At 45.0% G+C, this 12,573-nt stretch overlaps 1 protein-coding gene across 1 annotated transcript in view; it reads left to right on the top strand.

Moving 5' to 3' along the window:
- The window catches only part of LOC138287257 (zinc finger protein 436-like), a 40,205-nt gene extending 27,912 nt beyond the window's left edge, over positions 1 to 12,293 (top strand). The window contains exon 2 of the mRNA XM_069227618.1: positions 4,254 to 12,293. Within this exon, the coding sequence (XP_069083719.1) occupies positions 4,923 to 5,681 (759 nt within the window). The 5' untranslated portion in view covers positions 4,254 to 4,922 and the 3' untranslated portion in view covers positions 5,682 to 12,293. The remainder of the gene's footprint in view (positions 1 to 4,253) is intronic.
- The last annotated feature ends 280 nt before the right edge of the window (positions 12,294 to 12,573 follow it).

The raw sequence follows: 12,573 nt of genomic DNA, 5'->3' as shown, positions 1-12,573 counted from the left end.
CGGTCGACTCAGCACAACAAAAGAGGGTCCCAGGAAGTCAGAGTCCAACTCAGTGAGTTGTGTAATGCAGGACGGAATGCTGGGGACCTGGGCTAGGCTGTGCACAAAGGAAGTCTTGTAAAAGTGCACAGAAGCCTGAGCGGCTGCAGTTCACGCGGTACACAGGATTACCGTCTGGCATGGATTTACCTCCACCAAATTTGGACAGAAAGGCCCCTGGACTGTCGGGACACTTGGATCCAGCTCCTGTGTTCCAGGGACCACGCTCCTCAAGATGAGAGGGGACCCACAGGACCAGTGATGCAGAAGTTTGGTGCCTGCGTTGGCAGGGGGAAGATTCCGTTGACCCACGTGAGATTTCTTCTTGGCTTCCAGTGCTTCCCATGCCACTGGATTCAAGCTAGCCTGGCTGATGAGGGGTGAAACCCCGAAACCGGTCCCAGGATGCTTGTTTCCAGTCCAGGGAAGACCTGGCCTGGCAGTTCAGGCTGGACTGTTCCCATGGGGAACAGGGTCAAGACTGATTTGCATATGGCTGGGTCCAAACTGGAATGGCATGGGCAGCAAAACAATTATGGATTTAGGCCCAGATCTCTGTACCGGGGGTGAATGTTTGACATTGTTCAGCATTCCGTCCATCACTTGTTCTTTTTGCATTTTTTGCCCTAAGTGGGAAGGGTATGCCCAGACGTGGGTCCTGTGCTTCCCATGCCACTGGATTCAAGCTAGCCTGGCTGATGAGGGGTGAAACCCCGAAACCGGTCCCAGGATGCTTGTTTCCAGTCCAGGGAAGACCTGGCCTGGCAGTTTGGGCTGGACTGTTCCCATGGGGAACAGGGTCAAGACTGATTTGCATATGGCTAGGTCCAAACTGGAAAGGCATGGGCAGCAAAAAAACAATGGATTTAGGCCCAGATCTCTGTACTGGGGGTGAATGTTTGACATTGTTCAGCATTCCGTCCATCACTTGTTCTTTTTGCATTTTTTGCCCTAAGTGGGAAGGGTATGCCCAGACGTGGGTCCTGTGCCTCCCATGCCACTGGATTCAAGCTTGCCTGGCTGATGAGGGTTGAAACCCCGTAACCGGTACCAGGATGCTTGTTTCCAGTCCAGGGAAGACCTGGCCTGGCAGTTCGGGCTGGACTGTTCCCATGGGGAACAGGGTCAAGACTGATTTGCATATGGCTGGGTCCAAACTGGAATGGCATGGGCAGCAAAAAAAACGATGGATTTAGGCCTAGATCTCTGTACTGGGGGTGAATATTTGACATTGTTCAGCATTCCGTCCATCACTTGTTCTTTTTGCTGAACAACGTGGGGGCACCTTGGCTAGTGCCAGGGTGCCCTCACACTAAGTAACTTTGCACCTAACCTTCACTAAGTGAGGGTTAGACATATAGGTGACTTATAAATTACTTAAGTGCAGTGTAAAATGGCTGTGAAATAACGTTGGCGTTATTTCACTCAGGCTGCAGTGGCAGGCCTGTGTAAGAATTGTCTGAGCTCCCTATGGATGGCAAAAGAAATGCTGCAGCCTATAGGGATCTCCTGGAACCCCAATACCCTGTGTACCTAGGTACCATATACTAGGGAATTATAAGGGTGTTCCAGTGTGCCAATTAGAATTGGTCAAATTAGTCACTAGCCTGCAGTGACAATTTTAAAAGCAGAGAGAGCATAACCACTGAGGTTCTGGTTAGCAGTGCTTCAGTGATACAGTTAGGCAGCACACAGGGAACACATACAGGGCACACTTACGAGCACTGCGGTCCTGGCTAGCAGGATCCCAGTGAGACAGGCAAAAAAAACATACATACAGTAAAAATGGGGTAACATGCCAGGCAAGATGGTACTTTCCTACAACTGACTCCTGTGTCTCTAGGCCTGAATCTGAACACCACTTATTAGGGGTTGTTGCTTGTACTTATCCATATTAAGGGGACAAGCAACAAGGGTGGCAAGGTCAATGTCACCATCAGAGACTAAAACAGACTCAGTGGTTCCCCTAAATAAAACAAACCCCACTACATTTCCCAGAGTGAGCCCTGCAGCACCCTTGGACTGACTATTTGTGGTATTAGTTTTCCCACCACCACTGTTATTGCTACAGGCACCAGTTGTAGCAGTGTGGGTAGTAGTGGTGGGAGGTTTGGTGCTTTTCTTAGGGCAAGAATTATCTCCTGTCCTATGGTCTTTGTTTCTACAAAGTAGAACCAAGGCTTTTTATTCTGATAGTGATGAGAATAGGATTTAGACCCACCCCAGAAGAGTTTTGTGGGCCTGATGAAGACTCTTTACTTTTATCTTTGTCTCCACTTTTGTCATTAGACTTACCATCCTTCTTCTTGCCCTTGTCACCCCCTGTATGAGCTTTTCTGTTCACTCTTGTTCTGACCCATTTGTCTGCCTTCTTTCCCAATTCTTGGGGAGAGGTCAGCTCTGAGTCTATCAAGTACTGGTGCAACAAGTCAGACACACAATTATTCAAAATATGCTCTCCCAGTAACAGATTATACAAGCTCTCATAGTCAGACACTTTGCTGCCAAGTAACCAGCCTTCTAAATCTTAACAGAACAGTCCACAAAGTCAACCCAATCCTGTGAGGCCTCTTTTCTGGTCTCCTTGAACTTGATTCTGTATTGTTCAATGGTGAGACTAAAACCCTCTGAGTGCTGTTTTTAGAATATTGTAGTTGTCTGCATCTTCCTCTCTGACAGTGATAAGTCAATCCTTCCCCTTGTCAGAGAAGGACAACCAGAGAATAGCAGCCCACTGCCTTTGAGGGACCCTATGAACTTTACATGCCCTCTCAAGTACACCAAACCACTTGTAGATGTCGTCCCCCACCTTGTATGAGGGAACACTTGTGTGCAAGTTTCTGGAATCTATGGAGTCCTCCCTGACTCTATAATCCCTGAAACTGCTGCTGCCACCATGGGGTGCTAACCCCAACCCCTGCCTCTCCCTCTCAACTGCCAAGGCCTCCCTGTCTAGGACTAGCTGTTGCTGCTGCAGCCTCAGCCTGGCCTCCTGCAGTCTCAGCTTTCTGGTTGGTTAGCAGACTGACATCAGACAGCAAATGGGCGTAACCATGTCAAGAGAGAGGGTACTTTCCTGACACTATCAGGTCATTATCTGACTTTTGCCGAACCCTGCAGAGTGAGTGCGCAGACATAGGGGAGTAGGGGAGTTGAAGGACAGGAAATTAGGTAACTTGAATATAAGAAATATGGAAAGGTAGAAATGTTGCATCACCTGTGGACAACTCACACCTCCTCCCGCTGTGCTGAATGCCCATCCAGTCACAAAGGAGCATCCTGGGCCCCAAACCGACAACATAAAGTCAGGTACCATGTAAAGGTAGAAAAGGGGAAACAAGATTATTATGCACACATCTGTTGCAGGGATTTGTGAGGTAAATTATTGGTTTGGATGGATTCTGTATAAGGACTAAATGACTGATATCTTAAAATATTTAATGATATGAATCAATGTTTGTTTGCCTTATCTGTGCGTATAATGTAAAGATCGGCATTATAATGAACCCCTCATTCTGTTTTACAAAAAGGCCCTGGAAGGAGCTGCATCTTACAGACCTTCGCCTACTTTAGGAAGGACTAAAGACTTGCTTTTTGAGTTGTCTTTAAGGGCCAGAACAAGCCCTGTAAACTGCACTAGTTTTAGGCAGATGGGCAGATGTCTCGGCGAGAGGTAAGCCACCTCAACCCACCATAGTCTTCCAGGTTAGAAAAAAACAGAAATGCTTGAACCCGGGGAGCTGTTGAATGTGTCAAAAGTGACTTAATGAACAGCAAGGTACAGACAGGAGTTGGCATTGAGCTGATCCAATGTGAACAGGTAAGCATTCAGAAGAAGTATGTGACTGGAGTTACTTTTGTTATATACTTCCTGAAGAGTTTCCTTTGTTATATACTTCCTGAAGAGTTTCCTTTGTTATATACTTCCTGAAGAGTTTCCTTTGTTATAGACTTCCTGAAGAGTTACCCATGTTATATACTTCCTGAAGAGTTACTGAAATAACAGCAGCCCAGCCTGATCCCGCTCTTTTCCCACAATCAGTTCTTGTTTAAATGTGCATCTCCCTAAAACTGTACCAGTAGCATGTGAAGCATTCCTTGCTAAGTCTCAAAGAAGGTAAAGAAGAGATGTCATTTACAATGAGTTAAATATTCTGCATTCAGATTCCATTATGTTTCCGTTTAGTAATTTTAAATCTCTTTACATCCAACAGAAAGCAAGCCTTGAATGCATGAAATTATTATGAATAACGAAGATAAAACTTCAAATCTGCAAAAAACAGTCACCAACAATGAGCTCCGGTATTCAGGAAAACATCAATGCAGTCAGCGACAGAGGAACCTGCACATAAACTGATCCTGGAAGAAGCAGCCGTGGGCAGTTCAGTGGATGTAAGAGACTGAGCTGTTCCCCCTTAACACCACGGGACGAAGAAGTGACTTCTAGAAAATTAAGGCAACAACAATAACAGACCACCTCCTGAATAAACAGGTGTCCAACACCAACTCTGATCATGGGATCGGTGTGATGTAGTTATAGCAGGGATTTCTTTTCTAAATTGATAACAGACAACAATTCAGTGCTCTAGGTGTATTGTAAACTCTTTCTGGCCAAACCACAGCAACCAGAGAAAAGCACAACAGAGCGGAGCCAGACAACTAAAGGGTTAAGAAAGGAGAAGTTTTGCTATCTGCAATACAACAGAGCGTCCCAATTTGCACCGACCAGAAGGAAGATGAAGCATGCATAACCATAATCCAATCAAAAGGCACAGTCACCTACAAAGAAACCTTATACATACTATGAGTGTGACACGTATTTAATGGCTATTGCACGTTATTGTTAATTCAGAAACCAAACGTGCAAGTGCTTTATCAGCCATATGGCTCATCAGGAAGCACAGACTTGGGATGTAGACAAATATATATCCGACCCACAGACACTAACCAAGAAAAACAAATCATGCACATTTAATGAGAGCTTTAGTTTCTCATCTCAATTAAAGCACCATCAGCAAACTCACACAGGAAAAAAAACATTCAACTCCAGTGAATGTGTGAAGAGCATCAGTCAATTACCAGAATTACAGAGGCATCAGCAAACACAGACAGGGGAAAAACCATACAAGTGCAGTGAATGCGTGAAGAGCTTTAGTCGACTATCAGACCTAAAACAGCATCAACGAACACACACTGGGGAAAGACCATTCAAGTGCAGTGAATGTATAAAGAACTTTATTCAATTATCACACCTCCAAGTACATCAGCGAACACACACAGGGGAAAAACCATATAATTGCACTGAATGTGGAAGTAATTTTAGTCTTTATGCAACATTAAGGAAGCATCAGAAAACACACACAGGAGAAAAGCCATTTAAGTGCAGTGAATGTGTGAAGAGCTTTTGTCACTTATCAGACCTACAGAGACATTGGCGAACACACACAGGGGAAAAGCCATTTAGTTGCAGTGAATGTGTCAAGAGCTTTAGTCGGTTATCAGACCTACAAGGTCACCTGCGAACACACACAGGGGAAAAGCCATACGATTGCAGTGAATGTCTGAAGAGCTTTAGTCAATTATCGAACCTAAAAAGACATCAGCGCACACACACGGGGGCAAAACCCTTAACATTGCAGTGAATGTGGCAGTAGTTTTAGTGACTCTTCAGCATTAAAGAATCATCAGCGAACGCACACAGTAGAAAGAACATTGAAGTGCAGTAAATTATATGAAGAGATAGGTCACTTATCAGGCCTACAAAGACCTCAACGAATACACACAGAGGAAAAAACATAAAGGTGCAGTGAATTTATGAAGAGGCTCAGTTGATTATCAAACCTACGAAGACATCAGCAAACACACAGAGGAAAAAGCAATACTATTATGATCCATGTGGAAGTAGGTTTAGGAACGTGCCAACATTAAAGGTTCGTCAGCGAACACTGATAGGGGAACAGCCTTTCAATTGCCCTTAATGTATGAAGAGCTTTAGTTTACCAGGCCTACAAATATATCAAGGAAAACATACACGGGAAAAGCCATTCAAGTGCACTGAATGTGTGAAGAACTTTAGTCAAATGCAATGAATGTGGAAATAGTTTTAGTGACTTTTCAACATTAAGGATTCATCGGTGGGCACACACTGGGGAGAAGCCTTTCAGGTGCAGTGAACATGTGAATTCAGTAGGTCAGTTATTAAACCTACAGATACATCAATGAATACACACAGAGGAAATACAATAACTTTGCAATGAATGTCAGAAGGGCTTTTGTCAATTATCAGCTCTCCTACGTCATCAGCGAACAGACAGGGGGAAAACATAGAAGTGCACTGAAAGTGTGAAGAGCTTTTGTCAACTTTCAATCCTACACAGTCCTCAGCGAACACACACCTTCATTTAACTCGCATGGAAGTTATCCTAGAGGTGCAACAAATCCGGAAGGAATGAAGAACATTAACAGTAATATTGAACCATCTGAGGACATAAACAGGAACAAAAAAGTGCAGTTATTTTGACATGAAGGAATTATACAGGAAGATAAAATGACAATTATGTGGGACATTCAAATACCAGATGATAGAAGACCAGACTAGTCAGAAAAGAAAAAACACAAATATCAATACTTGTACAATTATAAAAGCGTCTGTTGATTGTTCACTTTTGTACACAGCAAAACAACATGATATATCAGGAAACACACTGGCTCAAATTAAAGAAACATTGTTGGTTTTTATTCAGTTGCAAAGAAAAACATCCAATCACACCTGTTCATGCTACCAGTAAAAGTAGCACTGTGAACAATACTGGGACTTACAAGTGTATTTTCAGCTAACTTGAGGGGGTAGTGATAAAACCTATATTCCCAACACACCCAGACTGAGTCCCTTCAAGAAGAACTAACTTAACAATCACATGCTGGTGAATGTTCACAGCTGATCATGGTGTTTGGTCGTTTTCATACAACATTGATGGTTTTGTGACAGCAACCAGAGAACAGTGTCCAAAAGCACAAGACGTGAAAGGATCAGAATGTCAGCTGTAACTCTCAGTATGGTGATGTGTGCCTGGAACGACTCCATGAATGGGCCTGAGACCTTTATCGCAACTGGGATCTGGAGCTTTGTGGAGGCAACCGGCATCGGGCAACTAGAAGCTCCAAGGAGCAGTCTCTCAGCACCTTGGGGCTCGTTGTGCAGCAGCCCTTACAAGTCCTGAAATCGCGGTTCAACTTAAGGCACCAAAAGTAAACCAGATGGGGGTCTGTCACAGACAGATATCTGTTTGAGAGAGGAACTACAGGGCTTAAACCCCATTGGCCTTTTGGGGGGCATCCTATCACAGTAGGAGACAAAGACTTGACAAAATGTCAGAAAAACTTACTGGAGGAAATTCTTTCCGGATCTTTGCTGACTGACAGAGAAATTAAAGAACTGATGTTGATGCACTGGAGTGGCACCTGTATAGGCACCGTGCATGTCACTTCCTCTGTGGGTACAGAGCCGAACAGCGCCACCTACTGGCTCTCAGTGTTACTGCTCGAAAGTTTCTTTGATCAGTCTGACGTCTGGGGATTACTCTAAGGCAGGTGTCTAGAACTAGTCGATCAGGCACTACCAGTAACTCACAGACACCTTTAGCGTAGCTTACAGCCTTAAGTTCATTTTTAAATAAGCACTACAATAAGTAAGTGTTGGGTATTCCTTAAACCCTTTAGCTGCTGGGCCTTTCCCTCCGCCCAGTGCAGAGCCCTTTTTTGGCTATTTGGGGTAGTCCGCACTTAGGCCTTCATAATTTTGTGCCATATAAGCTATTGTAGGAGGCTGGCCTGGTTTGTAGTGGGTACCTTGGGTACTTACACCTTATACCAGGTCCAGTTATCCCTTATTAGTGAAATGTAGTAGTGTTCTAGCAGCTTAGGCTGATAGAGGTAGCTATAGCAGAGCAGCTTAGGCTGAACTAGGAGATATGCAAAGCTCCTGCAATACCACTATAGTTACGCAGTCATGTAATACATAATAAAAGACAATGCTCATTGTTACCAAAAATAAAGGTACTTTATTTTAGTAACACAAGGCCAAAAATATCTTAGAGGCAATACTCCTTCTGGAGCAAAGTATTATATACAATATATACACTGGAGACCAAAATCAGGTAAGTAAATAGTCATAGAATAGTGCAAACAGTAGAACATATAATAGAATACAATAGGCCTAGGGGCAACACAAACCATATATTAAGAAAGTGGAATGCGAATCACGAATTCCCCCCTAAGCAAGTGTAGTGTGTAGAGGGGCACTGGGTGTGTAAGATAACACCAAAGTTAAGTAAAATACCCCACCTCAGAGCCCAGGAAAGTAGGAGTAAAATACTGCAATTTTCCTCAGGACACACTACAAGTCGTGATAAGAGTTACTGCAAGAACCAAGCAAGACTGCAAGCAACAAATGGTGGATTCCTGGACCTGAAGACCTGTGAAGAGAGGAGACCAGGATTCCAGGAAGGACAGGAGCTCCTGCCAACCTAGAAGATGGTGCAAAAGAGGATTCTCCGGTTAGAAGTCTGCAGAAGAGCACCAAAGAAGATGGCTGCGGGTTCCTGCGTGGTGCAGGTGGTGTCCCACGTTGAGAAGTTGGATGCAGGCTGTTTGTATCGCTGGATTCGTCCAGCAAGCCTTGGTTCAAGAAAGGTCACTGTTTGCATCAAAATGGCGCTGCCTGGACCCAGGAGTGACCTGGGGACCTCAATCTGGACTGGAGAGGTAGAGGGGGCTCCCAACACTGTAGAGAGCCCACAGATGACCAGGCAACACCCACGGGAGACCCAGGACACGGGGACAAAGAAGATGCAAATTGCGGTTGGTGCAGCACAACAAAAGAAGGTACCACGTCGCCGGAGAACAACTCAGCAAGTTGTGCAGCGCATGATGGAGTGTTGGGGACCTGGACTACACAGTGCATGAAGGATTCTTGCAAAAAGTGCACAGAAGCCCAGGGAGCTAGAGATGACGCGGTGCACAGGGGTACTGTCGCAAACCGGGAAGGTAATCTTTTACCTCCTTCAAATTTGGACAGCAGGACCTTAGGACAGTCTGGGTCGTGTTGGTCCACCACCTGTGTTCCAGGGAGCATGCTCGTCATCATGAGAGGAGTTCCAGAGAACTGGCTGTTGTCTTGGAAGGTGCCTGCAGGGGCAGGGAAGTGACTCTGTCACTCAACGGGCGATTCCTTTGGTTCTTCTGGTACAGGGTGAAGACAGGGAGTCCTCAGAGCATGCACACCTTGGAAACTGTTGCAAATGCTGGCTGAAGTTGCAGGTCACAGGAGTCGTCATGGATACTTTGTTGCAGTTACAGCGGTTCCTGGAGCAGTCTGCGGTTGATCCGACGGTCAGAAGCTGAAGCAGAGGATTCCTGGAGGAGTCTTGCAAGCTGAATCTCAAGAGACACCCACAGGAGAGACCCTAAATAGCCCTGAGAGGGGGATTGGCTGCCTACCCAGGTATGCACCTATAAGGAGGGTCTCTGACGTCACCTGCTGGCACTGGCCGCTCGGAGATCTCCAGAGTGTCCCCACACCTTGGAAAACAAGATGGAGAATGGCAGGGACACACTAGGGGAGCTCTGGGCACTGGACAGGGGAGTGGTCACTTCCCTTTCCTTTGTCCAGTTTCGCGCCAGAGCAGGGACTGGGAGTCCCTGAACCGGTGTAGTCTGGCTTATGCAAGGAGGGCACCATCTGTGCAAAGCACTTTCAGAGACTCTGGGAGGCTATCCCTCCCAAGCCTGTAACACCCATTTCCAAAGGAAGAGGGTGTAACAACCTCCTCCCAAAGGAAATGCATTGTTCTGCCTCTCTTGGACTGAGCTGCTCAGTCCCCAGGAAGGCAAAACCTGTCTGTGAGGTGGCAGCAGCTGGGGCTGCAGTGCAAGCCTCAGAGAGCTGGTTTGGTAGTACTGGGGGTCCATGGTGGAGCCCCCAGGATGAATGGGATTGCCCCCAATACCATATTTGGAATGGGGGGACAATTCCATGATCTTAGACACCTTACATGGCCATATTCGGAGTTACCATTGTGAAGCTACATAAAGGTATTGACCTACATGTAGTGCACCCATGTAATGGTATCCCCGCACTCACAAAGCCTGGGGAATTGGCCCTGGACAGCGCGGGGGCACCTTTGCTGGTACAAGGGTGCCCTCACACTTAGTAACTTTGCACCTAGCCTTCAGTAAATGAAGGTTAGACATATAGGTGACTTATAAGTTACTTAAGTGCAGTGAAAATGGCTGTGAAATAGGGTGTGCACTATTTCACACAGGCTGCAGTGGCAGTCCTGGAAAAGGGTTTGTCTGAGCTCCTCATGGGTGGCAAAAGAAATGCTGCAGCCCGTTAGCATCTTCTGGAACCCCAATGCCCTGGGTACCTAGGTACCAAATGCAAGGAACTTATAAGGGGGTCCAGTGTGCCAATTGGAATTGGAATATGGAGTCACTAAACTATAGTGACTAATTTGGAAGCAGAGAGAGCATATGCACTGGAGTTCTGGTTAGCAGAAGTTCAGTGACACAGTTAAGCACTACTGACAACACACACATTAGGCCACAAACTATGAGCACTGGGGTCCTGGCCAGCAGGATCCCAGTGAGACAGGCAAAACATACTGACATCAGAAATTGGGGGTAACATGCCAAGAAAGATGGTACTGTCCTACAGCTATCCATGCTAAATGTGCACCCTTTTTTCCCAACATCCTAGGGATTCTTAAGGTACCCAGAGTTTCTGGGTTCCCCTGGAGAAGACCAAGAAATGAACCAAAATACAGCTGAATTTTTTTTTTTCTTCAGAAAAATGGGAAAAAATGGCTGCAGAAGAAAGCAGGTGTTTTTTTCCCCTGAAAATGACATCAACAAAGGTTTTGTGGTGCTAAAATCACCAACTTCCCAGCTTTCAGGTACAGGCAGACTTGAATCAGAAAACCACATTTTTCAACACAATGTTGGCATTTTACTGGGACATGCCCCATTTTTACAATTTTGTGTGCTTTTAGCCTCCTTCCAGTTAGTGACAGAAATGGGTGTGAAACCTATGCTGGATCCTGGACAGCTAAACATTACTGAAAAGTAGAAAAAAGTCTGAATTCAGCAAGGGGTCATTTGTGTAGATCCTACAATGTTTTCCTATAGAAAATAACAGCTGAAATAAAAATATATTGAAATTTAGGTGAAAAAAACAGCCATTTCTCTCCACGTTTTACTCTGTAACTTTTTCCTGCGATGTCAGAGTTTCAAAAGCAAGACCCTGTCACATCTGTTTGAATATGCTGTTTGCGGGGATAAAAAGGGCTTGTAGGTTCATCAAGAACCCTAGGTACCCAGAGCCAATAAATTAATTGCACCTTGCAATGGGTTTTCATTGTATACTGGGTATAAAGCAATTCATTTGGTGAAATATAAAGAGTGAAAAATAGGTATCAAAGAAACTTTTGAATTTCCAAAATGGGCACAAGATAAGGTGTTGAAAAGCAGTGGTTATTTGCACATATCTGAATTCGGGGGTGCCCATATTAGCATGTGAATTACAGGGCATTTCTCAAATACACTTCTTTATTACACACTGTATTACATTTGGAAGGAGAAAATGTAGAGAAAAACAATGGGCAGTAACACTTGTTTTTCTATTCTGTGTTCCTCAGTGTCTCCCGATAAAAATGGTACCTCACTCGTGTGGGTAGGCGTAGTGCCCATGACAGGAGACGCCCCAAAAAGCAACATGGACACCACATTTTCCAAAAGAAAACTGAGCTGTTTTTTGCCAAGTGCCTATCTGTGGATTTTGGCCTCTAGCCCAGCCAGCACCTAGGGAAAGCTAGCAAACCTATTTTTTTTTTCCAATCGCGCTACTATGCTTGCATTCAGTGGCGTGTCTTGTTGGTCGCATTGTCAGGGGCACAGAGTTTTCTAATTTCGACGCGCAATTTATGTATTTTTTCTCCTCATAACGAGCATTACGATCGCACTGCCAGCTGTTTGATCTTACCGGCGCTGGCTGTTCCTGTTCACGCGCTGTCCTCGCGCATGGGATTCTTCTTCATTGTTTATAGTGCGCTGTGGTTCATGCGCGTAAGGATTCACTCGGTGGTTCCTGTCATGTTGAATCGTTTTCCAGCGCTAAAATCAGTAACATAGAAAACGGACTGTTTCAAGGACTACATCCTGGAAACACATTTTCAGAAGAAGTAGAAGAACAAAACAGTACAAGACACATACAACCATTTTTTTGACTTATTGATTTTGAGTGCGTGTCACAATGCAGAATGTTTCACCTCCAGCACCTTTTTTGCAAGATCCCGGGGAGCCCATTCTGGAATGGAAACTGTGGCTACGCTCTCTTAAAGCCTATCTAGGAGCTATTGATGGTCATAAGTTCAGACCTGAAAGAAAACAAAGTTTAATGTACTACTATTTGGGTGTTGAAGGGCAAAACATTTTTGATCATTTACCTGCTTATGAATTGGACGAAGAAGAAGAACT

This window comes from Pleurodeles waltl, chromosome 4_1 (assembly GCF_031143425.1).
Source record: "Pleurodeles waltl isolate 20211129_DDA chromosome 4_1, aPleWal1.hap1.20221129, whole genome shotgun sequence".
NCBI lineage: Eukaryota > Metazoa > Chordata > Amphibia > Caudata > Salamandridae > Pleurodeles > Pleurodeles waltl.
This window is presented reverse-complemented; position numbering and strand designations above follow the sequence as displayed.